The following is a 27,752-nucleotide window of genomic DNA, read 5'->3' on the forward strand; positions in this document are numbered from 1 at the left end:
TTCCAAGATCTTATGAGAAAAGGGATACACAATTCCTGAACACATTGCTTGATATTACTTATGTTTTCCATTTAGGTTGATTTCCTCCATTTTAATTGATAAGGGCTGGAAGCATACTAGAGAAGTTACTGCTCCTGGTTTGAAAAAGTAAAGATTTCTTTTAATGCATTATTCCATTTGATTAAAATTACCACTGATCTGTATATTTCTACATCACACAATTGAAGCCCTTAAGAAAACAAATAGTAATATTTTCAGCAACTTTTGTCAGTTAAAAGTTTAAATAATCAAATGACTAAAACTTTCTATATTCGATTGGTAGGTCAGGTCCATAGTTTATGTTTTGAATCTGGAAGGTTCAGGACGCAACGTTCTCTATTTATATCAATTTTCCGGTCATTTTTTGCCAGATTCTAAGCTTGAAAGTTCGACTCACTGCTAGTATTTCTAAGATGCTCTTGGGATTCTTTGGCTTACTAAACTAGGGTTTCGAAATCAGGACAATCAGTCTCATTCTGCAATTAATGCTTGTTTTCGCTTTACTGAATGAGCAAACAGCGCGCAAGACTGCGTCCCATAAGATTTATTATGGAAAAGCTGTTGGGCGATAGATTATTTAACGAATGAAGCGCTTCCTTGAGTGACAGGAGGGAAAGAAGCACAGATGCAAAGGCAAACACTAGATATGAAAGGTTCGATAGCCGATGCCTTCTAGCGGAGGGTAATTGGAAGAAGAAAAAACTCCCTAGCTCTCAACACAGATAAGGAAAGCGAAGGAAAAATATACGTTTCCCTTTCCAGGCCCCGCCCCGGAAGTACATTGAATTTGGGAAAGAGGAAGCTTTAGGTTGGCTGCGGCTTTTGTAGTAGAGTTAAAATGGCGGCGGTGCAGAATCAGAGTGGAATTCTTCTTAGTGCGGTGAGAGACGGAATAGAATTTTGGTTGTGGGTTTGTTTTGTTTTTTTTGGCCAGGGGAAAGGAGGGGAGGCAAAGGGGGGGGGGGGAGGGTTTCCTTTTGACCCTGCCTGCCTTGCCAAGCAAAAGACTTGCAATGTAGTTATGTGTTGCACCCTTTTTTTTTTCCTTCCTCGAATTGGGGGGTGGGGTGGAGGGAAGGTTTCTTCTCCAGTCTCGAATCCCGCTTTCTTTTCTGGTTTTATCGTTCGTGTTACGGATCTGGCTACGTTGAAAAGTGGAAGAGGGGTTGCTTGATTATATTGGTTTGCTTTTAACGGATTTTTGCAGTGAAGTCGTGTTTGGTTTTCTGTTTTAATCCCGGAGAGCCGCATCGCTGAGAATGTTTTGATTCTGAAAAGTCTATAGAGATTCTCAACCATCTAGGTCAAGGTTGTCCCAAAGGAGCTTTTTCCAAAAGGCTACTGGAATTCCTTGATTTAAAAAAAAAAACATTTCGCTTCTCATCTGAACTGAAGAAGCTTCTTGGATGAGAAGCGAAATGTTTTAAAGAAAAAACAAAACCAAGAAAATTAAGGGGCGTGCATAAATGCACCAGCGTGCCTACCGTCCCTGTCCTAATATTCCTTTTTACTTACTCTTTTCATGTATTCAAATTATGTTTATACTTTTACCTGCTATATAAAATCCGGTTGCCTTTTGGAAACGATACCCTTTGGGAGTTTCATTTTTAAAGTTGTTATTGCCAATGGCTTAAATAATTTACATAGCTTTAAGAATTGTGTTAAAAGAGCAGATAAGGTCGATTTGAATTACTTTGTAGATCGAAAAGAGGATAAAGAGGTTAGATGATTATATTAGAATTTTACCTGCAATCTCATAACAATTAGTAGTCTTTCTCGTGGGAAATGTGATGGTATGAAGACGGAAAACGAGAATCTCAAGGAAGTGACCTATTTGGATATTGGAGATAGTTTTTGGTTCTCTATAAAGTGAGGCGGAGTCTACAACCACATGATCGCGTGGTTTTGTTTGTTAAATAATACCAGAATTGCAATCTTTGGATAAACACGTGCAGCTGCCTTATCAATCCATTAGTGCAGCATTTGGAATCTGATAGTGACTTGTTGCAGTTTCGAGGAAATAATGTTTTCTTGTCATGTTGTCTAAGATCATCTTTTTAATTTTAATTTTTGTAAGATTTTTGCCTCAGAAATGTTTACTTAATGCCATGTGACTAAGAAGAGGTTTGAATCAAAATCATACAGAAACCAGTAAGTTTCATTTGTGATAAAGCAGTAAAAGTGTAAGTGATAAAACAATAATAGCCAAATAGTTAACAGTGTAAGAGTGTAAAACCCACAATAATGAGATAAAAACAATGTCACTATTAATTGCTTGGGAAAATAAGCATGACTCTTAAGCGGCTTTTGATACCATCAACCATGGTATCATGCTGCACCGGCTGGAAGGGTTGGGAGTGGGAGGCACCGTTCTACGGTGGTTCTCCTCCTATCTCTCTGACTGGTCGCAGTCCGTGTTGGCTGGGGGAGCAGAGGTCGACCTCAAGGCACCTTGTTTGTGGGGTGCCGCAAGGGTCGGTCCTCTCACCTCTCCTCTTCAACATTTATGTGAAGCCGCTGGGTGAGATCATCTGTGGATTTGGGGTGCAGTGCCATCTGTACGCTGATGACACTCAGCTGTACATCTCCACCCCAGACCACCCCAACGATGCCCTTGAAGTGATGTCCCGGTGCCTGGAGGCCGTACGGATCTGGATGGGGAGAAACAGGCTCAGGCTCAACCCATCCAAGACCGAGTGGCTATGGCTGCCGGTGTCCCGATATAGCCAGCTGGTGCCATCGCTGGCTATTGGGGGCGAGTCATTGGCCCCCACGGAGAGGGCTCGTAACTTGGGCGTCCTCCTGGATGCACGGCTGTCTTTAGAAGAGCATATGACGGCCGTGGCCAGGGGGGCTTTTTATCAGGTTCGCCTGATACGCCAGTTGCGTCCCTTTCTGGATCGGGACTCCTTATGCATGGTCACTCACGCCTTTGTCACCTCTCGCCTGGATTACTGCAATGCTCTCTACATGGGGCTCCCCTTGAGAAGCACCCGGAGGCTCCAGCTGGTCCAGAATGCAGCCGCGCGGGTAATTATGGGGGCGACATGGCGCTTCCATGTAACACCTCTCCTGCGCGAGCTGCACTGGCTTCCGGTGGTCTTCCAGGTGCGCTTCAAGGTATTGGTTCTCATCTTTAAAGCGCTCCATGGCTTAGGGCCCGGGTATTTACAAGACCACCTTCTGCCACCGATAATCTCCCACCGGCCAATCCACTCCCACGGAGAGGGTCTCCTCAGGGTGCTGTCGGTCAAGCAATGTTGACTGACGACCCCCAGGGAGAGAGCCTTCGCTGTGGGGGCACCTGCCCTCTGGAACGAGCTACCCCCAGGAATACGACTGATCCCAGACCTCCGTACTTTCTGCCGAGCGTTGAAGACCTTCCTATTTCAGCAAGCCGGGCTGGCTTAAAATTTTAATGGGCTATTTTATGGGTAAGGGGTTTTAAAATTTGGGGAAGCCAAAATGATCTAATTCTGTTTTAATTTATTTTAATTTTTATACTGTATGTATTTTAATTTTGGCTGTTCACCGCCCTGAGTCCTTCGGGAGAAGGGCGGTATACAAATTTAATAAACCATAAACCAAGTATACTATATACATTTTGTTTGCTTGAATACTGAGCGAGCCACAGTATTTTGTGGAGATAGTTGCAAGGTACAGAAAGTTCTCAACATACAACAGTTTATTTAGTGGCTGAAGTTACAATGGTGATTTAGGACTGTTTTTCACACATATGGCCATTCCAACATTTCCATGGTCATGTGATCAAAATTCAGATACATGGCAACTGATTCATATATATGAGGATTGCAGTATCCCAGGGTCATATGATCATCTTCAGGCAAGCAAAGTCAATGTGGAAGCCAGATTCACTTAACAACCATGCAACTAATTTAACAACTGCAGTGATTCACTTATCAACTGTGACAAAAAAGGTCGTAAAATGGAGCAAAACTCATATAACAAATGTCTCAGCAACAGAAATTTTGGGCTCTTGTATGCAACTCTTGTATGGGTGAGTGATTGGATACATCTAAAAAATAGAAGGTTGCTAACGCTGGAAGGCCATGATATGCAGATAGGGTGGCACGCTATTCTCTGGGAAGAGAAATACAAGGTTCACAAGTACTTCCAGAAGCACTTCATCAGACGGACACCCTTAGACGTTTGGATTAAAATTAGGCAATGTACTTATATGGAAGGTCCGAATTGGATATCAACATTGGAGATGTTCACACATCCAAATTTTATTAAGTCAGGAAGAGTTATTACATATAAAGATTTGTTAAATGAAAGAGGAGAGTTGAAACCCAGGAAAAATTTAAATAAGGAAGGAATTGAACCTGAATGGTGGGCATATCTCCACGTACAATCAAAATACGTGAAGGACAAAAAAGAAGGGGGCATAAAAACAGAGCTAACAAAATTAGATAAAATTTTATTAAGAACAGAGGAGAAGGCAATAAGGAAAATATATCATCATTTATTGGAACAGGATATGTTAGAAGAACAAGTAAAAGAATCTGTTAATTTGGACTAAACATTTTGGCTATAGCATCGATCTAGACAATTGGCAGGATCTATAGGAAAGAAACAAAAATTACTTTAGCTACTACATACAAAGAAAATTTATACAAGATGTTTTATAGGTGGTATCTCCCACCCACAAGATTAGCAAAAATAAGCAAAAAAACATTCGTTGATGTGTTGGAAGTGTGAGGCAGTGCCAGGGACTTTTTATCACATGTGGGAATGCCCAAAAGCCACAAAAGTTTGGCACCAGATAAGACAATGGTTAGAAGAGATAATAAAGCAAAATATAGAAGCAAAACCAGAATTCTTTTTACTGGGCATTATAGAGGGCAAATACAAGAGTACAATTTATCTAATGTTACATATTCTAACAGCAACAAGATTGGCTTTTGCACAAAAATGGAAAAACAAAGAGACGCCCACAGAAGAAGAAGTGTTAGCTAAAATATTAATTTGTGCGGAAATGGACAGATTGATTTTAGAACTTAAAGATAAGAATGAATATTCAGAGTATTATGAAATCTGGAACAAATTTTATTATTGGCTAGACAGGGGGAGGAATGGTGGGAGGAAGGATTATTGACAAGTAAAATGTTTAGAAGTTTTTATGTTAATTTTCTATGTTAGATACAGTTGAATTGGATATTGATGTAACCTACATAGATGAAAGAATATATATATTTGAAATGTGATAATTAGTATAAACTTGTATAGAGATAAGGAAGTGTATTAATTATAAGGTAAAATTTAATGAAAATGTTTAAACTGGAGATGTCATCCTATGTCCACTGTGTTTAATTTGTATTAATAAAAAACTTTTTTTTAAAAACCAGAAATTTTGGGCTCAATTTTGGTCGTAGTTGAGGACTACCTGTATTTGATACCTGGATATCTTATTTACATCTTCTCTGTGTTACTAACAAACATTATTTGAAAACCTTGGTGTAATATCTACAGGCCCGTTTGGTAATGACCAGGGTGGATAAAAATCAATGATTTTTTTAAAAAAATCAAAAAAAATCAGATTTTTTTGATTTAAATCAGATTTTTTTGATTTTTATCTAATTTATTTTAATAAAAAACTTTTGGGGTAAAAATCTATCGTAAGATAGTTTTCTATTTAAGATACATAAATTTAGTTTATTCAGCATGAAATGGAGCTTAGTTATGTAGCATGAGGCTGTATATTCTGCAACACTGGGACTATTGGTGAGTCAACAGTGGGTCAAAGGAGTAGCAGAGATAACAGTTGCTCTTTAAAAATTATGATTTAAATCGAGTTGATTTAAATCAAGCCTTTTTACTAGTGATTTAAATCAACTCGATTTAAATCAAATCCACCCTGGTAATGACCATAGGATATTGAAGATTGCAAGTGTGATATACAATAAGAGCAGTAAATGGTAAAGAGCATGAATTTAGATGAAACAAAGAAAAATACCGTAAATTGGCTGTCTGTGAAAACTAAGGAGTGGAAGCTGGTAATAAATGTAAATGAAGATTTGAGAGAAATTGATGCAGGAAAGAATTGATGCATTTTTAATACAAATTATTATTATCTTAGAATATTTGCTCTTATAGAAGAATAGATTACATAATCTCCCATCTATCCATCCTCCTCAAAAAGTGTCAGGAAATTGTGCCGCACAATTTTTTTTATCCCTGTACATTTTTTTTTTGTTGGAATTGGATATGGGGCAATAATCTTAGAAAGCTTAATTTACTATGTTGTATATCATACTTTTATGATTTATGCTTATTGCACATAGATAGTACAGTGCCTATAACAGCTTCCATCTAGGTAGTGCTGATAAAATTCAGTAATTAATATTAAACGCACATGCCAAGTTCTCAGAACGTTACTAACTTTTACAGAATATTGGAGCTTTCACAAGAGACCTCAAGGTGACAATGCTAAGATCACATGAGATTTCAGCCATTTTTATATTTATACCATTGGACACCCTTCATTTGAAAACAATGTTCAACATTTACTTTTTGAATTGCAGTATTTTCTTTTGATTTTGCCATCACTTTCCATGAGCACCTCCTTTTTTCCATTTATTTATCTATTCTATCAATTATATCCCAATGCAATCATATATAGGCTTAATGTAAATGAAGGGATCTGATAGATGACCACTGGATAACTTTCTATTCACTCTATTCTAAAAGCAATGCATCCGGTTGGAAAAAGTACAAACTCAGCCAAAATCCTTTTGATACTTTTAGGAGGCCTCTAAGTTGTCAGAAGAAAGGAACATTCTAATGACATACAGCTTAAAGGTTGGTTAGGTCAAGGGTATTCACATGAGCTATAAGTCGTTTATCAACAGAAGATAATTTTTTATGCTCCAGTAATTTACAGAAGAATTATGATTGTTTGGCAAGGGTAATATAAAACTTAGTAATTAGGAAATGTCAATTAAATATAACAAATGTATATGACCATATAAACTGCTGAGTTAACAGAATCCTTTGTCTTAGAAGTGTATAAAACCGTTGTAACAGAGTTCTCTCCTTGTTCAAAGCTTCATGTATAAAACTGGCTCTGAACCTTGCGCAATACACTAGGAATGCTGTTTGGTCTCATCATTCCACAACAGGCTCCTAGCAACTTTTTTATTCCTTTAACCTCCATCAAATCCTTTAAATTATTTTAGTTAGTGGCTATGACCACATATTGTAAAAAGTTACTCTATATCAGGAGTCCTCAAACTTTTTAAATGGTGCAATTCATGGTCCTTCAGATTGGTGGGGGGGCCGGACCGGTTGGGTGGACATGGCTAGATGGTCATGTGACTGGGTGGGCGTGGCCAATTTATTTATTGATATGGGGTTTTATGTTTTACATATATAGTTTTTATATAGTTTTATCTCACTATTGTGTGCCACCCAGAGTCACCTTTGGTGAACTGCTCTCATCAGGATCTAAGGCAAAAATATTCAGAAGGACCCAAAAGCTAATGCAGCTTCTATAAAAGCATTTGCAGGACTGAACTATTCATATAAAAACCTGGGTGAGATTGCATCATTGCAGATATTCTTATTGTCCCTTCTCCTGGCTTCAACCTTAAACACTCCCTCTCATCTATCTCTTTCTCTCTCCCTCTCTCTGTCTCCCTCTCCCCCCTCTCTTCCTCATCTTTCTCTTTCTTTCTCTTTCTTCTCCCCCCCACCGTATCTCTCTCTGTCTGTGTGTCTGTCTCTCTCTCTCTCTCCCCCCCCCCCCAGTCTCTGTGTCTCTTCTCACTCTCTAGGAAAGACCTGCATGCTTTCCTTTGTTATGGAAGGAAGGAATTAAGAGACATCCCTTCGGGGCAGACAGAGTCAGTTTATTATTGCAATAAGGATCAGATAGGTATTGATACCTCAAGATCTGAACCCATTATGGTTCTCAGCCCAAAGTTTTTATACACTTTCAAACAAAGGATTCTGTGAATTCAGCAGTTTTATCATTGCAGACATTCGTTACATCAAATGACATTTTTCTAATTACTAAGTTTGTTACATTATCTTTGCCAAACAGTCATAATTCTTCTTGTAAATCACCGAAGCATAGATTCAAATTATCTCTTGTTGATATTTCATGTGGTCATCCTTGGTCTCTTTAACCTTCAAACTGTATATCACCAAATGTCTCTATCTCTGACAACTGAGGGGCCCCTCTTATAGAATGTTTCTACTTCAAAGGAATTTGTCTGCCTTTGTACTATTTCTACTGGATACATTTGCTTCTCTCAAACGAGCATATTTTCTTTCTTACAATACTATGAATAAAGAGGGCCCTTCAGTGATCATCTAGCTAGACCCGCATTACCTACATTACCTTGGGGCTTTTCGCTACCCATTTTTCTTTCTTCCTTTTGGAAATCCAGGCTTGTTGAGGAATGACCAACGGAGGCTTCTCTCCTCCTCTAGTGACCCCTTTGGTGCCAGGAGGGTGCTCATGAGAAGAGGAGGAGGACGGAAGCCTCTGCTGCTCATTCCTCAGCAAGCCCAGATTTCCAAAAGGAAGAAAGAAAACCAGGTAGTGAAAAGCTCCAAGGAAAGTATGCAGGGCTTTTCAAGTGAGAAGACATACAGAGACAGGGAACGAGAGAGAGCGAGACACACACAGACACACACACACACACAGACACACAGACACAGACACACACACACACACACACACACACACACACACACACGGAGACTGGCTGATGGGTGAGGGTCGAATCGAGCCAAATCTGTCTCTCCCCCTCTCTCTCTGCCTGACAGCGGAGAACAGCGGGCAGCTACTTCCAGGTTTGCTCTCCGCCCCAAAAGAGAGAGTGAGCAGATCCCCGTGGGCTGGAAGATATGGGCGATGGCTGGGAAGGGCAGGGGTGGGGCTTAATCACCATTGTGTGCGGGCCAGATAGATTGCATTAGCGGGCCAGATCCATCCCACAGGCCATAGTTTGAGGATGCCTGTTCTATATTGTCCCAAGAAAAGCAGTTCCCTTGAAACTTATATCCAAGACCAAGAAGAATATTCCAGAAGGAAGTTGAAAAAAAAGTAAAAATATTGTCTTTGTCCTTTCTTCACAAACAGTTTTTGGGTCATCTCATGTCATACAAATGTAAGCCAGCTAGCAATCACAGCTAATTCATAAGACAATATTTTAAAACCCTGAATATGCTTTGAGTAATTACAGTATTTCAAATTCTTGTGTAACTTTTTAAACTAGTTAAGAACAAAAATAGTTAATATCTACAATGTATTTGTAGGTAAATATTTGCAGCCTTTGAGAGCAGGTAAAGTTTATATTGCAGAAGGAGTTTTAAATAAAATGTTTTGTGTTAACCATTAAATCTTTTTTCTTTTCAGTTGTGTCCCAAATTTTTGCATACAAACTCAACCAGTCACACTTGGCCTTTCAGCGCTGTGGCTGAACTTATAGGTATGTGAACAGTATTCTACCTACTCAATTGAAGCTTTTATGTTATGTACAATGCATTTCTGTATGTAGTTCAATAATATCTGTTTTCAGACATCTTTGCAAGTCATGATCTAGCTATTCTAACTTCAGAACTCATGATTTACCCTGTTTTCCCGAAAATAAGACATCCCCTGATAATAAGCTCAATCAAATTTTTGAGTTCATGCGCTAAAATAAGCGCCCCTGAAAATAAGCCCTCCCCGAAAATATTTAAACACATGCACAGCCGGTCCCCGCTATTTCCTTTGGTTAGGGTTAGGGAGACAGAACTGAAAATCAGGTAAGATGGCAAGAGGAGCCCCGTCTTGTTCCATGTGCCCCAAAATAATAAGACCTCCCCAAAAATAAGGCCGCTTCTTTTGGGGTTCAAAAAAATATAGGACAGGGTCTTATTTTCAGGGAAACATGGTAGCTATTCTTTTTTTTTAAAGTTTTTTTATTTTTTACACAGATAAACAAACATACAATACATTTTTTTCTGAACAGAGTATTGGCTAGTTCACAAATTTAAACAATTTTTAGTCATTTCAACACAATTTATATATTCTTTTTTTGCCATAGTATTTATTCTTTCTATTTCTTTTTATAGACCAATATTATCCTTCATCCTAACCTCTAATCTTAACCAAATTCAATTTTTCCCTTTATCTCTATATTAAACCCCTTAAATTTAAAATGTCACATAATATAATTCCTAGTATTACAATCATTCATTTCTTACCAAAATAATAAACCAAAATGTTTTATATTTCCTTAAATCTTATTCCAAATAATATAATCCAACATCTTAATAAAAATCAGTTAGTTATATAGCAATCTTTTCTCTTTATATGATAATAATAAACCAAATTACTTATACTATATATTTACTTGAATCTTATCTCTAATTTTCAATTACTTTGTCAAATATATGCATTTATACCTCTTCAAACAATATCTTAATCATTTCTACTTTCACCACAATCTAATTAATTCATAGTATAATATTTTACCTTTTTTCTTTTTTGATTAGGTTCCAAATGTGCAGTTAAAAATATTCCAATTGTTACAATTTCCCTAATTAAATTTATTCATATTTCTAAAATTTATCAGTATATAAATTCCAACAATGCAATTAAGAATATTCCAATTGTTACAATTTCTCTAATTTTAGGTAAAAATATTCCAACTATTACCATCTCATTTGTCATATTTCTAAAACTTATTTCAATTCATTCATACATCCATATAGTTTTCCATTATTTTATATTACTTAATTAGTATCACAATCTCATCTTTTTTCTAACATTCATTGCATCTATAAATCTTACTTCAATTCATATTTCAATTCTAAATGTATACAACATATTCCTCTTTCATTCTTTCTCCCTTTCTCCATTTCTATTTCTATTTTTTTATTTTTCTTTCCCCTTCTTTTCTTTTGTGCTTTAAAATCCTGAACTCTCCTGTTTTGCCCTGTATTTCCCATTATTTTCCATCTCTTTTCCCTTTTTCTTATTTTTCCACTTTTAATCCCAGTGTAATCATTTTGTATTTTAAAATCCTGAACTCTTCTATTTTGCCCTGTATTTCCCGTTGTTTTCCATCCCTTTTCCCTCTTTCTTGTTTTTTCACTGTTAATCCCAGTGTAATCATTTAAATTTTTTATATTCTTTCTATTCCACCCTTTTTTCCCTCTTTGTCTCTTTCCACCCTATTTTTTCCATTGTTAATTCCAATGTAATCTTTACAATTCTCCTTTTTATTGTTACTACCACATAATCATTTAATTTTCCATAGTCAATCTCTTTGTCTTTCTCTTCTTCTTTATTGTCAATCTCTCTTTCTTGCTTCTCATTCATTATTTCCTTGTCATCTTGAGTGTACTCTAACACAATTTTTGAATCATCAGGTTTCGGTTTTCCATGCAACATTGTGATTATTTCCCTTACTTCTGTTTTCAGTGATAGGTACATCATATTCATCATTAAGTTCCTGCGCCATTTTATTCTTTCTGAATTAATATTATTCCAATTTAAAGTTGCGTTGTAATCCTCCTTTTTTAATCATCAAAGTCAAGCCGCTTGCAGACAAACAAACTCTCCTCAGAAGTTCTCACAGCCGTTACCACTATCAAAGCTGTTATCACAGCTGTTATCACTAACAAAGTTCAAGGTTTTTCCAAAGCAAAAATTCAGTGTTTTAATGATCTTATTTCTTCTGAAGATGTCTCTCTACAATCCACAATTCCAGCCAGCAGCCTGAAAAACTATCCATTTTGTTTTCAATCCACTTTAACAATCTTTACTAATTTTTTTTCCTCTTCTTTTTTACTTTTATATACATTAAATCAATTAAAGTCCAGTCCAAATTACAAAGTCCGTTTCCCCCCCCCCCTCTCTCTCTCTTTTTGGTACAAAACTTCTATTACAGGACTTTAATTTTAAGTTTCTCTTTAGTTTTTCTCCAACATTCAAAAAAGAAATCTGCTTATTTTCTTTCCAGTCCTCTACACAGTTATGGGGTTTTTCTTCTAATTTCTCCAAATATTTTTATCCAAAAGTCAATTTTCGTTTCGGGTTTTGTCACTTTAAATTTCTGCTTTAGCCTTCTTCCTTCCTTCCTTTCCCCCATGCCCATTAGCCGCTATTATTCCGCTGGGGCTCTTTTGACAGATTTAAAAATCTTTTCTTTTCTTTTTTTTTCTTTTTCTTTTTCTTTTTTTTTTTTGCCTATGAGCTGGCAATCACTCATCCGGCATTCATGCTCCGTTCAAATCATCACTCCTTATCAATACTTGGTCCAGCTTCCTGACGGTCACAATGGCTGCCGCCCCCGCTGCCGAGTCAGAGAGAGTTTCCTCTGACCTTCGAGGAACTTGCCTGTTCCTCTTGGTCTTCCGAGGTGCCTCTCCTTCTTCTCCGTTGCTACAAGACAGTTCCGGTCCGAAGACCCCTTGGCAGCGGCTTGGCAGCCCTGAATTTCGCGGAGCTCGTCGAAGCCCGCTATTTCCCAGACTGTCTTGCCGCGACGCTTCCGGTTGACTCGGTAGCTATTCTTTATATTGTAGATTTGCTATTAATTTTTACTGATCTAAACTATACAGTAGAATTTTTAATGAACATAATTTCAGCAAGTGATTTTATGTTTTAAAGTAGGAGGATATATCACATTTATTTATTTGACAAATTTATATAACTGCACATCTAACCAAAAGAATTCTGGGTGGCAAACAAAGTGGTTTGTCATTGCCTTCTCCCATTGTTTTCGTGATTCTAGTTCCCTCTCCACCTAGATCAGGGGTCAGCAACCTTAAACACTCAAAGAGCCATTTGGACCCATTTCCCACAGAAAAGAAAACACCGTGAGCCACAAAACCTGGGTGGACGTGGCTAACTTGATGTCAGTCATTCCCACCCAGTCACATGACACCCTCCTCCCCCCAGCCATGCCTACCCAGCCAGTCATTAGGGCGGAGAACTGGTTGTTAAATTATTTGCCCCATCTGGCCCTTCTGTCTGTCTGTCTCTCTCTCTCTCTCTCCTTTCCACTATTTGAGCCCCTCTGGAGAAATTAAGATTTCAAGTACAACTAAAGTTTAGCTCTCAGGTAGTTCAAAGACTTTTACCTGTTAGATCAAAGGAAAGAAAAGTGTGCTAGAAGAACAAATGGGGGTGGGAAAGAGAAACCAAGACATGGAATGCCTGATGGGTACAGAGATGAGACTGGCTCTTGGGGTATCTTCCCTTCAACCCTGGCAGTGCCCTGGGATACCTCACTGAATTAAGAGGACAGTATGCAGAGAAATACATTTATCTGAAATTTAAATCATAGGGCACATAATAAGGAACTTTGTCAGGGAGAATGCACACCTCTGTTATGACCTATCACCATTTAGTTTCAATGTGAGGAATTTCAGTCACTCTTTCACAACTTGACTTCTCCCTGGTGACACTGGATTTCTTTAACAGCACAACTCAGAAATGATGGGAGTGTTGTGCAGTAGCCTCTGGAGGGCCCTCTCATCCTTATTCCTTCCTTTCTTCCTTCCTTCTTTTCCTTTCCTTCCTTCCTTCCCCCCTCCTCTGATTTTACCTCCCTCCCTCCCACCCTCCCTTCTTTCCCGTCTCCTCTGATTTCACCTTCCTTCCTTTAATCCCATATATTATTGTTCATTATTGTTAGTATTTATTAAAGAATGCTGTGTAGGTTAGAAGCTCTCGGCAAAAATAACAGCAACTGTTGTTTGTGGCTGAGGCTGTCCCGGGCTGTTATTTACACACACACACACACACACACACACACACACACACACACACACACACCTACACCTATTTTCTAAGGGGAAGGGAAGAAGAGACCCAGGCAGATGCCTCTCTGAATAGCCTCCTGCCCAAATTTTGACTGATTTACTCTCCAATCCTCCGAACAGATCTCACCCTCCTTTTTGGACTCTGGATCGCCAGACCTTTATTTTCCCCATTTATTGGTGGAAATTGGATTTTTATTGGGTCTTCCCCTGCCCCATGCCAAAAGGAAAGCCAGCTGGGCTTCTCCTCCTAGAAGCCCCACTACCCTTCCCCCTGCTCCCTGCTCCCACCCCCTACCCCCCATTCAATCCCACTTCAGGACAGAGGAGTGCACACTGGAAATGTGTGTTGGGGTGACATTGGAGTGCGCCTTCTGACCATCCAGTGCTTCACCTGCAACTCTCTGTGCTCCTCCAGGCCCATCTTGCTAAGGAGGGAGGGAGCAGCCCTGACATCTCCGCTGCCCCCCCCCCCGCCATTGCTGCCCGGTTTCCTCAAAGGCGCGGCGCATTTCAAAGGCAGTAGCTTGCATCTAGAGATGCCGAACAGTGTCCCACGGTGAGAGCCAGGCAAGCCTCTTCACCGTCAAACTCGCCAAACTCGCCGATGGGGGTGCTTCTGCTGGGCCAGTGCCGCCCCCCCCCCTTGCTGGGCTTTTGTACTAGCACTCAGCCGCCCCTTCTTTCTCTTGGGGAGGAGGAAAGCCAGGCTTGGGGGATGGCCTCCACCCCGCAAAATCCGTCCCCGCCGTTCTCTCTCAGCCCTCGACAGCTCCTTCAGCCCTCTGCCACGACAGGGAGCCGCAGCAGAGGGATAAAAGATCCAGATGTGGCTCTGGAACCGCGGGTTGCCGACACCCGACCTAGATGATCTTAGAAAGCTAAAAATTACTTTTTTTATTTGATTGTAGTGGTAGAGTTTTTATACACAAAGTATATTTTATTTTTATATTTTTAGCATTACAACAAATCGATGCAGACGAAAACTAGTTAAGTAAATCATCATGATAATCCTAATAATAACCTATGCATTTTTCTTTTAGATAATGCATATGACCCTGATGTAAATGCTAAACAGATGTGGATTGACAAAACAATTATAAATGAGAATGTATGTTTAACGTTCATGGATAATGGGAATGGTATGAATGCGGATAAATTGCATAAGATGTTGAGGTAAGCAAGGTTTACTTCCTATTCATGCTGAATACATCTTAGAATCTAAAAATATGATTGTATACAATTAGTCCTCAACTTATGACCACAACTGAATTCAAAATTTCTGTTGCTAAGCAAGACAATTGTTAAGTAAGTTTTGCCCCATTGTACGAACTTTCTTGCCACAGTTGTTAAATGAATCACTGCATTGGTTTAGTTATCACAGTTATTAAGTGAATCTGGCTTCCCCACTGACTTTGCTTATCAAAAGGTCACAAAAGGTGATCATGTGACCCTAGGATACTGCAAAAGAGTTGCTGTGGCTTAGCAACTTAAAGATGCTAGATTTACTGGCTATAGAACATACTCACCTTTAAAATTAGAGGATGGGGACAGATAACCATCTAACCAAGATGTGCAGCTTTATCCTGCTATATTTTGAGTCTTTGTTATATATACAATATACAGTGTGGACCTACTTTGTCATTTTCAGATTATATAATTTATAATGTATTATAGCAATATTGTTAGACATCAATTATACCAACAGGTGCTTCTAAAATGTAGTTGTTAACTAGGATTAAAGTTGCATTGTATTTCAGGTTAAAAGAAGAATATTCACTTGGATATTCTTATATAAGCAATGTAACATTAACATTCTTTTCATCTTCCCAAACCCATTTCAGTTTTGGCTTCAGTGACAAAGTTACACTGAATGGCCACGTTCCTGTTGGATTGTATGGAAATGGATTTAAATCGGGATCTATGCGGCTGGGAAAAGATGCAATTGTTTTCACCAAGAATGGAGATGTCATGAGTGTGGGCCTATTATCACAGACATTCTTGGAAATTACAAAGGCAGAACATGTAATTGTTCCCATAATATCTTTCAACAAGAACAATATCCTTTTGGTGTTTTTTTTTTCTAAAGGAAATCAATGATTAAAATTTGTATATATCCAAGCAAATATACTTTTTGTACAAGTTCTTTAACTAAAGCTGCATTGTGTTATGTAAAATGTATATATATAGTCATTCAAAAATTGGGTTTGCTCAAGAAATTATTATTCATTGAACTTGCAGAAGGATTGCTTTCATGTGATGATTTTGTCTTTTGGTTTGAATGTATTAATGCCCAAATTACTATAAAGTCAATGCAAAATTTCAATGTAGGTAAAACTGGCTTTTTAATATACTTAATACTAACCATGATTGCATCAATAAAAGGCCAGTGACATAGTGTAGGTAGCTAAGAAAGCATAGGCGTATTAAGGGAAATGTTCAGTTTATTCTAACAACTCATAAATTCCTCCGATTTTGATGTGGCACCCATTCAACTGGAGGTTATTTATGTGAATAGAAAAAAAGAGGGCAGGTGTTTGTATTTTTATCTCTACATTTCATCATTTCCCACAGTTCTTTGGAGGAAAATAAAAATGTATTAACTATTGTCATGAGTGTATATGTACATATGTGGGAACAAATTCTAATTAAAATACTAAGTATTAGGTCTAAGAAAGGGAGTAAAGAGTTAAGTTTCATCTTCAACATACCTATATTGCCATGAATTGTTGCCCCACAGAGTTGTTGGAAAAATAGATGATGTCCTTATTTTATTCCAAAGAATAGAAAAGCTGGAGAGTTATACTCATAATTTAAATGATAGTTTTCTGTGTATCCCAATGCTATATTTCATACCAAAGTTTTTTTTATACTATGTATCCTCAAACTATGGATATCTCCCAAACATAGCTCCAAATTATTCTTAAAACTCTTTGGAGGCTTAAAAATAGCAAATTTTAAGCATGTCTCTTCATGCATATTTACTCATACAAATATAACAACTAAATTGTCCATAATATCTTGGCATGAAGACATCTGATCATGAAAAATAAGATAATCCAAAACTATTTTGAGAGACAACAAAACCTTAATTTCTTTTGCAGATTCTTCTTTTGCCTTCTCTTTATTTTTTGGGGGGGGGGGTGATTTCTAATTCTGTACCTTACCTTACCTGCAATCCTGTGACAATGGAAAACTCGTTTGCTGACTCCCTTGCCCATATTAATGAGCAATCTGCTAGCCAAAGATGCTTGTTCCCTTTCCAAAATGCAGATTAAACTAAGGAATGGGAAAGGAAAATTCCAAATCTGAAAGTTATAGTCTGCCTGTTTGCCTAACATAAGTAATAAAAACAAGAGTTGCAAGACCTAGAGGCAGTGCTTCATATTTTGATTTTTGTCATGCATATCTAGTAGAAACAGCTCCTGTAGCTTCTGGTGCAGTTAATCTCTCTAACAATAGTACCGTAATAAGACACACCTTTTCCTCCCCCTAAAAGAGGCTGAAAATTTGGATATGTCTTATACTCTGAATGTAGCTTTTTCAAAGCTTTTTTTCAGCCCTAAAGAGGCGCTAACAAGGCACTAATGAGTGAAGCGATCTTCCCTGCTCCCTGGACTGTCTGCTGTGCTTTAACGAGGCGCTAGAGCAGTGGTTCTCAACCTGTGGGTCGTGACCCCTTTGGGGGTCGAATGACCCTTTCCCAGGAGTCGCCTAAGACCATTGGAAAACACATATTTTCAATGGTATTAGGAATAATTTTATGGTTGGGGATCACCACAACATGAGGAACTGTATTAAAGGGTCACAGCATTAGGAAGGTTGAGAACCACTGCGCTAGAGAGTGAGGATATCTCCGTGCTTTACTCCGACTCTCAGCTGTTCTTTAGAAGCTTTTTTTCAGCCCTAACTAGGCGCTAGCGTGATCTCCCCGTGCTTTGTGTGCTTTTCTCTTTTTTTAAATCAAGTTTTATTAATTTTTTTCTTTCACACACACACATATTTTATGAACAGAGTATCGACCATATCATATCTTATACAATTTATACAACTTTTCATATCCAATTTCATTTTACATAGTTACCATTTTTGCCGAAATATTCTTTTTCCATACTTTTTTATCTTATCTTAATACTTCTATACTTATTTTATAAACAGCATCACCATCGCCCTCAAATCCTAGTTTCTTAATATTATTTCAATTAGTTATCTCATTTTATCCATTGTTAATCATATAAATTCCCTTTTAACTTTCATATTCATTCTTCATCCTAATAAATTTGCACATTCTCAGGATTGCCTTTCTACCATTTCATCTCCCTTGTTTACAACAATTCTTCTTCTCTCCTTTCCTTCTCTTCCCTCCCTTCTATCCTTTTCTATTTTCCTCTTTCCTCCTCTCCTACTCCTTCTCTACTTCCCCTTCCCCCCTCCTCTATTCCTTCCTCCCTTTCTAACCTTCTCTTCTACTCTTATTTCCCCTCCCTTTCTTCCTCTCCTTTTCCCTTTCTTCTATTCCTCTTTCTCCTTCTCTCTTCTCCTTCTTCCCCCTACTCCTCCTTTCCATTGTTGTATTCATTTTCAATTCAATATTTTCCACAATGGTATTGGACACAATGGTATTGGGTATTTTTTCCCACTTATTAACTATATTTTTCAAAGTCCCCATCACATTTTTTAATTATTAACAATGTATTTCAACTCATTCCATTTTTACATTGAAACCCTTTAACTTAATTAAGCTTCCACCTCTTATTTTCCTTAGTTCCTAATTTCTTATTCCAACATCAATTAGTTATTTTCGTCATTTACTAGCCTTTCAATTTTATATCTTAATTTCAGTTATTTTCACATTTAAACCAATCTTCATTTCATATTGCATCTGCTAATCCATTTTACAATACACAATATACTTGTTTACTTCTTACATACAATTATTATTAATAATAATTGTATGTAATAATTGTTATTAATACATTTCCCTTAAATCACTAATAAATGCTTTATTTCCCTTCCTTCTTTCCATTATTCTTCCCCTTTTACCCAATTTTCCTTTGGTCTGTCCAAAATTCCACTTCTTAATATTTTTCTCCCTTTCTCCCATTCTCTTATTTTCTTCTTTTTCTTTTTCTTTTTCTTTTTATATTTATTGGATCTTTTCCCCTGAATCCTTTCTCTCATTTTTAAAATTGGTACACTTTTAATTCTCCCTCTCAGTCTTTTCCCATTTCCTTCTCTTCCTTTCTTTTTTGGGTGATATTCCCCCCATTCACATTTTGTTTTTCACTGTCAATCCCAGTGTAATCTTCAATTATTTTTCTTTCAACGTTATGTTCTTGCTTCACATTTATATTCTCTTTTTCCTTTTTTTTTTTTTTGTATTCTAACCAGATTTTCACTTCTTTATCACCCTTAAACGCTTCACGCACCTTCTTAAACGTTAATTCCTCATTTTCCCAACATTTCATATTGTCAATTCAATTTTTTTTAATTTTAATTTATATGTAGCTAAAATTCAAGTCCATATAGTGCCCCTCTCTTTTTTTTTATTTCCAAATAGTATCCAATTCAAATATTTATCTAAACCATTCCAGTTAGCTTTGTTCTTTTTTCTCTTTTTTCAAGGTCGGGATCCAGCTGTTTAAACAAGTACTCCTTCAATGTTTAAAGCATTTGATGTAGTGCTTTCTTCTCTCTCCAGTTCACAAATCCCCAGGCAACAAAATATCACTTTTAAATCCACATCGAAAATACTTTATCTTCAATTTGTTTTCCTTGTATTGTTAAAAAATGCTTTCTCTCAGTTTTCTTTTTCTTGTATTATTTCTAATTTCTCTAAATTCAATTTTAAGTCCAGGTAGAAAGTTTTCTTTTTTGGGCTTTAGTCTTTTAACTTCCTCTTTGTTCTTTTCCCTCCAATTAACATTCCAAAGTGCCAATTAGCCACTCATTTCACGCTGGGACCTCTTTCAAGCTTTCTCCAAATAATTTATTTTTACCTTTAAATTGGCCAAATCCAATATTCCATTCAAACTTTGCTCCTGCACAAATCTTAGTCCGGCTGCCCCAACTTAGAGTGGTCATTTTAATGGCCGCCACCCCCACCCCCCCACCGCCGGATCAAAGAGCTGCTTCCGACCCTTTGAGGAACTTGCCTGTTCCTCTTGGTCTTCCGAGGTGCCTCTCTTTCGTCACTGTTCCTCCAAGACAGTTCCAGTCCAAAGACCCCCTGACAGCAGTTTGTCTGGCTGGATTTTTGCAAAGCTCATCAGAGCTTCGCTATTTTCCAGCCAGTCTCGCTGCTTCCTCTCAGCTGTGCCTTAAAAGCCGTTTTTTATCCCCAAGCAGGGGATAAAAAACCAGCAAACTAATGTGCTGAAGGTGACCGGACTAAGGATGCTAGCCAAATGAATACCTGGTAGGCAAATTTTTTCCCCCCTATTTTCCTCCCCCAAAACTAAGCTGCGTCTTATACTCCGGTGTGTCTTATACTCTGAAAAATATGGTATTTATTTTACTAAACCAGCAAGTCTCGGAAACAATTCTAGAGCTGTTTCATAGGCAATTCAAAAGAGCCAGGAAAGCATCTGCAGTTACTGCATATTTCAGGGTACAACCTTAAAAGTTGTTTTTGTTAAATAAGACATAGACTTCAAAAGTATAGATATCGTAATCTTTTATTACAAAAGGTTTGAATGGTATGTAGATAGATTCTGCCAACAAGCAGAATATTTGTAAACATTCAGCCTATAGTCTTCATTTTCAGAAGACATGACACAAAATGTAAGAGGGGGCTGTGTCAAGAAGGTAGTACTTTCTCACCCATATAACATGAGATTTCAGATTTGACATTCAATTTTTGTCTCAAAATTCACTGTATATACTAGTGAGTTCAGTGCTGTATGATCTACTTGGTAGATAAAAGAGTTTGACTAAAAAAGATGCAATTCTGTGTCCACATATTGGAAGCAAAAGATCTAAATCTGCCTCTTTGAAGTTCAGTGATTGCATCTGTGGAAAAGTTGAAAAACATAGGTCAGGAAATGGAATGAAGTATTTGAAGTCTTAATAGAAGGCCAAGTATAAATATTTCACAATAAAATGCATCATCACATATCCCATATTCAACATTCAACTTCTAGAAATATATTCTGGAAAAAATGTGATTGCAGGCCTGCTCTTTGAAATAACATTGCACTTAATATAGCCTTCCACCCTTATTTCATCTGATGGGTTTTTAAGAAACGAACAGGAAGAACCAGAAGTATAGAACAGGAATAAGCAAGTTAGAAAACTAAGTTGAAGAGTACAATTACTAGACTATTTTACGGTTAAAAATCACATTGTAAATGTATGCTCTATGCCTACATTTTAAATATGTATGGTGCAGACAGTAATGCAAGAGCAAAGAAATATATAGGTTTTGGTCTTGTATTGAATGAGAGATTTCCACCATTACATTTCCCAGCTCTTCTAGAACATAGGACCAGGTGTCCAGATATCAACTGAATCAGGGGTCCTTGGTGCTCTTTGAGCTTGCTTGTTTTCTTGCAGACGTTTCATTACCCTAACTAGGTAACATCATCAGTGCTAGTAAGGAGTGCTGTTTGCTGTCAGTTATATTCTGGTGTCTTGCCTGTCTGTGTGGATGGGGGTGGTCTTAGGGATTCTTTGGTTGGGCTGTTTACTGATGGCTCTTTGGCAGAACTGAATCATTTTGATATTTGAGATTTTTAAAACTGCAGGAAATGCCCATCAATTGCTGTCTTAATTGAGGAGTGATTCAGAAGATTATAATAGACAAATTTTACAAAATTGATATGTACTACATCCTTAACATATTTTACGGAAAGTGATGAAACCAGATGAATCAACAGCCAGTTTGAGGGCTATTTTGGACCATTCCTTGTTTTCTACTGAAGAGGAGCTGCTTGCAGAACTTGATGCAGTTATAGGGAAAAAAGGGACACGGATTATTATTTGGAACCTTCGAAAGTAAGAGGAAATTTTAATGTTCATAATGCAATGTTATATACATTAATTTGTTAATGCTATATAAAATAAGGCTGAGTTTATATTTACATGATAATGTGGGAATGGATTGTACTCAGATTTATCTCAAAAATTCTTTAGGTAAAAGAATATTAAAGAACTCAGTGATCTGAGTTTAAAACATTCAGAATTTAAAACTTCTATAATGTTTCAAAGTTAAATTTAAAAAAGCCATGCATTGAGTTTTATCCTCAAAACAAAACACACAAGATTTGTTCTGAGCTTCAAACAAAATGGCCTGCTTTAGGAAACATTTTTTTAAGTTCTGAGAAGTCTCAAGTCTCATGATTGACTTATTCTTTTGAAAATGGTAATTGCCTTAGTTTTTTTTTTGCCTCCAACATAAAATAGGGACTGATTTCAACTATATCATCAGGAACTAAGTGAGAAAGAAGCAGTTATTTAATTATATATTCAGGTAGATACATAGTTGCTGCTGGATTTCAGCCACTAAAACATTTGGCTCAGACTGGTGCGATATCTGTATGCAAATGCATGGAGAGAAAACACTTGTGTTGGGAAGTGCTCCAAAAATCAGGACAAGTCTGAGAAGCAATTGTACCTCCGAGAAATACAACTGTCTTTCCATTGCAAACACTGATATTTGGGGGATTTTCCTAATCTACTTTTTAATTTTGTTTTGCTGTTTAGGTCCATATTGTATTTTGCTTCATTTATATTTCTCTGCAGTGCATAATATAACTTGTTAATATTTTTTTTAATAATGTAGAACATTTGCTGCATTTTTATAAGCAAGTAAGATCAATATTGAATTATACAATTAGAACAGGGCTGTGGCCCACTACTAGCCGGTGGCCTATTCAGAACCAAGCCCCGCAAGTAGCGGGCCAGCATATGTGCATGCACACACAATTACATGGCCCGGTTCCTCTCTCTCTCCCTCCCTCTGGCCAGGCTGCCAAGCCACAAAGGTTGGAGACTGCTGATCTAGAGTGATTCTGCTGCTTTGACATAGGTAGCTAAACATTGTAAATAAGATGTGGGATATCGACTGCTAAGCTTAGAACAGCCCTTCTACGCACTGCACTGCACTCAAGGATTTCCATCCAAAATTGTGCACTGTGCATTTAGCTAAGAATTTTAACAGGTCATATAAATGAGATTGTTAAATAGGGGACTTCCCTTTCTATAATAAAATTATAGTTGCTGTTTATACCTCTGCAATATGCTTCCTTTTACAGCATTAGCCCATGCAAAGACTGCTGTGCACTATGATAATTACACTGGTACTGCTGACAGCGTTTTCAATTTGTTAACTATAAAATGCAATTGTCATGTTGATGAACTTTTGGATGCATGTACTACCCTGTTTTCCCCAAAATAAGACATCCCCTGATAATAAGCCCAATCAGGCTTTTGAGCACATGACAATAAGGCCAAGTGCTTATTTCAGGGTTCAAAAAAAATATAAGACAGGGTCTTATTTTTGGGGAAACACGGTATACACCTACTAGTTGATGTTGAGTTTGCTTGCTCTATGCTTAATGCAAAAACGATCTAGCTTTAATTGTTTGCTGAAATTACCATTAAATGTTCATTGTCATTGTGCGTTAAGAGAGAGAAGCTTCATTTCAATAGTTAATGAAGTGTATTTTTTGCTATTAGTTCTTGGCTTATTTTTAAATTAATGGTCCTGTGATCTTTGTTGGGCTTCAGGAGCCATTAAATCATGTTTAAACTGTTGCCTTCATTATTTATATTTATATTCTTTACAAATAATCACCTTTTTGACCACATTTTCTCTTAAGTTGTCTAAATGGCAGCATAGCATATAAAACCGCCCTATTTTTGTAGTTATAGGATGAAAAAGAAATGAAGCAAAGGCTTATTCCAACTAATTCTTGTGGATAGAAGATAAATTACTTTCATTCTGAATTATGTTTGATCAGAACACCACAACTACTATGCAAAAATGATTTCCCATATTTTCTGCATATAGCTAATACATAATTACTTTATTGAGGATTTAGTTAAGATTTCCAGGTGAAGGAATTGCAGAGTGTATAGTAAGTAATTATTCTAAAGATTTTGTTTTTTAAGGATCAGTATTACATAAAAGCAAGTAATTCTTGCTTATGTTCAGTTTTCTTGTATTTGCTTTCACAGAGAGAAAAATGAACAAACGGAATTTGACTTTAATACAGATAAGTATGATATTAGAATTCCTGCAGATTTGGATGAAGTAACAGGAAAAAGAGGCTATAAAAAACAAGAGAGACAAGACCAGATTGTTCCTGAAAGTGATTATTCATTACGAGTATGTATATTATTTGTATTTTAAACTATATCTTGCAGTGCAATATTCCACAGTATATTTGTTACTTCTTGGTAATTGGCTGTATAAAATATTTAGCTTTCAGGTGGAATCTAATTGACATTCTTTTAACAGAAGGATTCTTTCAAGAAGGAAATTAAAAATGAGATAAAAACTTGGTATAATGTGTCTAATCTTTTTTTTATCCAAAGCAAAATAACTCCAATTATTCTGTTTCATAATTGTTGCTAATAAAATTTCTAAAGTTATTTAAAATGCAATATGAACAGGTAAAACATAAAAACTGATGTAAGTAATGTAATAATACTTATAGCCATGGTGGCACAGTTGTTAGAATGCAGTACTGCAAGCTACTTCTACTGACTGCCAGGGGTTCAATCCTCACCGGCTCAAGGTTGACTCAGCCTTCCATCTTTCTGAGGTCGGTAAAATGAGGATCTAGATTGTTGTGGGTAATATGCTGACGCTTTAAATATCTTAGAGAGGGATGTAAAGCACTGTGAAGCAATATATAAGTTTTAAGTGTTACTGCTATAGTAAGCCGCCATTATTCCAAGATGGCTTTCTGCTGCTGGTGATTTGAAGAATGACAATTTGATTTATGTGCCTTTCATATTATCAGAATAAGTATCTAATTTTTATTCAGCAATTTTTTATCCATGTATGCAGATGAACATTTAATTATTGTCTGTCTCTATTCTTACATTCTTAATTACATTTTTATAACTATTTTAGATTATAGTGGATTAGAAATATAGTCCTGTTCCACTTTATGGCTGAATGGATTTAAAATTGTCTGACAATTGTATTTGTAAATTAATTTATTTGCTCCTAGAGCAGGGGTGTCAAACCCAATCACATCGTGGGACGTATTGTGATGTATCGGGAAGTTTTTTGCCTTTGTGGAGTCGGGGTGGGTGTGGCCTGTGTGAGCCATATCCGGCCGCAGCCGCCAATTTGACATGCCTATCCAAGAGTATCTGGATGGCTGGGGTGGGCATGGCCAGGGGCATGGCCATGGTGGATATCACACGGGACTTGTGTCAGGGGCACCTGTGGTGGCCAAGTGCTAAGGCAGGACTTCCCTGAGTCCCTCACACACATTCATTATCTTCCTTCCTTCTTCCTTCCCATCTTCCCTTATTTTTCTTTGTCTTTCCTCTTTCCCTTTCTCCTTTCCTGTCCTTTCTTGGATGCTCAAATGCAAAAGGGCCCCCCAAGCTCTGTTTTCTGGTAGAGACATCACGGGCCAATCCTTTGCTGTTTCTAGCAAAGGCCAGATCTAAGCACCCCGTGGGCTAGATCCAGCCCTCGGGCCTTGAGTTTGACACCCCTGATGTAGACAGAATTTCAGTTACATGTTTTGTGAGCTTTATAATTATGAATGGGTTTTTGTAAATTGCTCTGATTTCTTTCAAGATTTCAGTACTTGAGAAAGATATAACTTATAGACTTGATCATTTGTTTTTCAGGCTTATTGCAGTATTTTATATTTAAAGCCAAGAATGCAGATCATTATAAGAGGACAAAAAGTACAAACACAGTTGGTTTCCAAAAGTCTTGCCTATATAGAACGTGATGTTTACAAGCCAAAATTTTTGGCTGTATCCTTTATGACTATGGGCTATTGCATGTTGACTATGAAAAGATAATCTAGAGCAAAATCTCAATCTGTCTCTCTTTCTACTCTCAGGCCATATAATATTTCTGGAAGGATCAGAAATGGATCATACAAGAGATTATATTGATTTTGTACAAACATATATTGAAATACCCACAGTATTCTTAATTGTTTACGTGGAATTGTAACCTCTAAAATACATAGTGTTAGTGCACAGTCACATACTTCAAAAATTGGTATAATATGTAGCCCAACAATTTAAATACCAACAATCTTTGAACATGCACAGATATTTTGATAAGAAAAGACCTTTGGTAGTTCTGGACATAAGAAAGCAATCTCCAAATGAGGAATTGGATAAATTGAGTTTGTTAATGAAAATAATAGTATAATTATAGTGATCAGAAAAAGGCAAATTGCTGAATAGCAATTTGTTATTCTTTTCTGAGCGACTAATAAAGGTGAACTGAATAGTGTGATAATGAAGTAGCTATACGGCTGGATCAAAAATTGCACTCAAATTGGACCTTGGTATAGTCATATACCACAAGATTCAATACTAGGCCCACTTCAGTAATTGGACTTGGATCAAGAGCTAGTCATAATTGGGTGGGATAACTAGGGGGATAAATAAAATTAAAAATTAAATTAAATTAAAAATGGCCTTAATAACTTAGAGAGTTAAGAGAAACTAGAAGTAATCAATTGAAATGTAAAAGAGGCAAGTGCAAAGTTCTTAAATTAACAGTAACAGAGTTGGAAGGGACCTTGGAGGTCATCTAGTCCAACCCCCTGCTCACCCAAGAGACCTGTACTAGGGATTAGAACCGCCGAACTGCCGACCTTTCTCATAAACAAGCTCAGTGTCTTAGCCACTGAGCCACCTAGTCAATTAATAAACAAAAATAAAATACATGATGGAATATCTAGGTACGTATAGACATTGGAAAAATATCTTTGAATAGTAGTAGGTTGCAATCTGAATAAGATTCTGAAGAGCAATATGGTTAGGGTACCAGGCTAGAAATCAGGAGAGAGAAAATTGTAGTCCCTCCTTAAACAAGTGGCTCATTCTCTTAGCTCAACTCATCTCGCAGGGTATTACATTCACTTCTACAATGAACCAGGATAAATGTTATCACCAAAATTAATTACTTTTAAGATTCTACTCAAAAAGCAGAACTTAAGTTTATGTGTATTTATGATTAAAACAATGGGTTCAATCTCCTATAATTCATTTGGCTAAATTTTAAGTATCCTCTTATTCTGGACTCATCGGTCTCCTATATATCTAGTAAATGTAGCAAATCAGAGGTCTAAAAACAGAAATAATAGAATGTGCTATTATATAAAATCCTTTTTTATATAATTCTAATTCCAAGGTTCTTAAAGCTGCCTAGTAAAATAAGCTTTTTTCATTTACAATGCTTTTTATTAAGAGGAATTTTAAATATTTTTTTAAAAAGACTGCTTGCAAACTGATGAAGTTCTAATTTTATAAAACACTTTGCAGTAACTAATCATTTTCAGCTAAGAAAAGTTAAATTCACATATTTTTCTTAACATGCACAAATAAGCCCAAAACAGTACGAATTACTTTTGGATTCAACTGCCGAAATAAAGATCATTATGGGATGATGATGTACCATAGAAACAGGTTAATCAAAGCTTATGAAAGAGTTGGTTATCAGCTAAAGGTGAGACAGATGCATATAAAATGATTTTATATGTATATTTTCAAATTGTCAATATAACAAAACTTTTTAGAATAGAATTGATGTAAAAAACAGGAAGTCTTGACTTACAACAGTTCACTTAGTGACCATTTGAAGTTACAACAGCACTGAAAAAAGTGACATGTGTCCATTTTTCACACTTATGACCATTGCAGCATCCCCATGGTCATGTGATTTACATTCGGATGCTTGGCAGCTGGTTCATATTTATTTATTTATT

General features: G+C 36.9%; 1 protein-coding gene across 1 annotated transcript in view; it reads left to right on the top strand.

Moving 5' to 3' along the window:
* Nucleotides 1-642: 642 nt before the first annotated feature.
* Nucleotides 643-27,752, top strand: part of MORC3 (MORC family CW-type zinc finger 3) — a 50,711-nt gene continuing 23,601 nt past the window's right edge. The window contains exons 1-8 of the mRNA XM_034441263.3: nt 643-919; nt 9,428-9,500; nt 14,871-15,003; nt 15,672-15,886; nt 21,675-21,822; nt 24,007-24,157; nt 25,648-25,779; nt 27,374-27,493. Of these exons, the coding sequence (XP_034297154.2) occupies nt 878-919; nt 9,428-9,500; nt 14,871-15,003; nt 15,672-15,886; nt 21,675-21,822; nt 24,007-24,157; nt 25,648-25,779; nt 27,374-27,493 (1,014 nt within the window). The 5' untranslated portion in view covers nt 643-877. The remainder of the gene's footprint in view (nt 920-9,427; nt 9,501-14,870; nt 15,004-15,671; nt 15,887-21,674; nt 21,823-24,006; nt 24,158-25,647; nt 25,780-27,373; nt 27,494-27,752) is intronic.

The sequence above is a fragment of the Pantherophis guttatus genome, chromosome 5, assembly GCF_059756535.1.
Source record: "Pantherophis guttatus breed Tessera chromosome 5, ASM5975653v1, whole genome shotgun sequence".
Classification (NCBI taxonomy): domain Eukaryota; kingdom Metazoa; phylum Chordata; class Lepidosauria; order Squamata; family Colubridae; genus Pantherophis; species Pantherophis guttatus.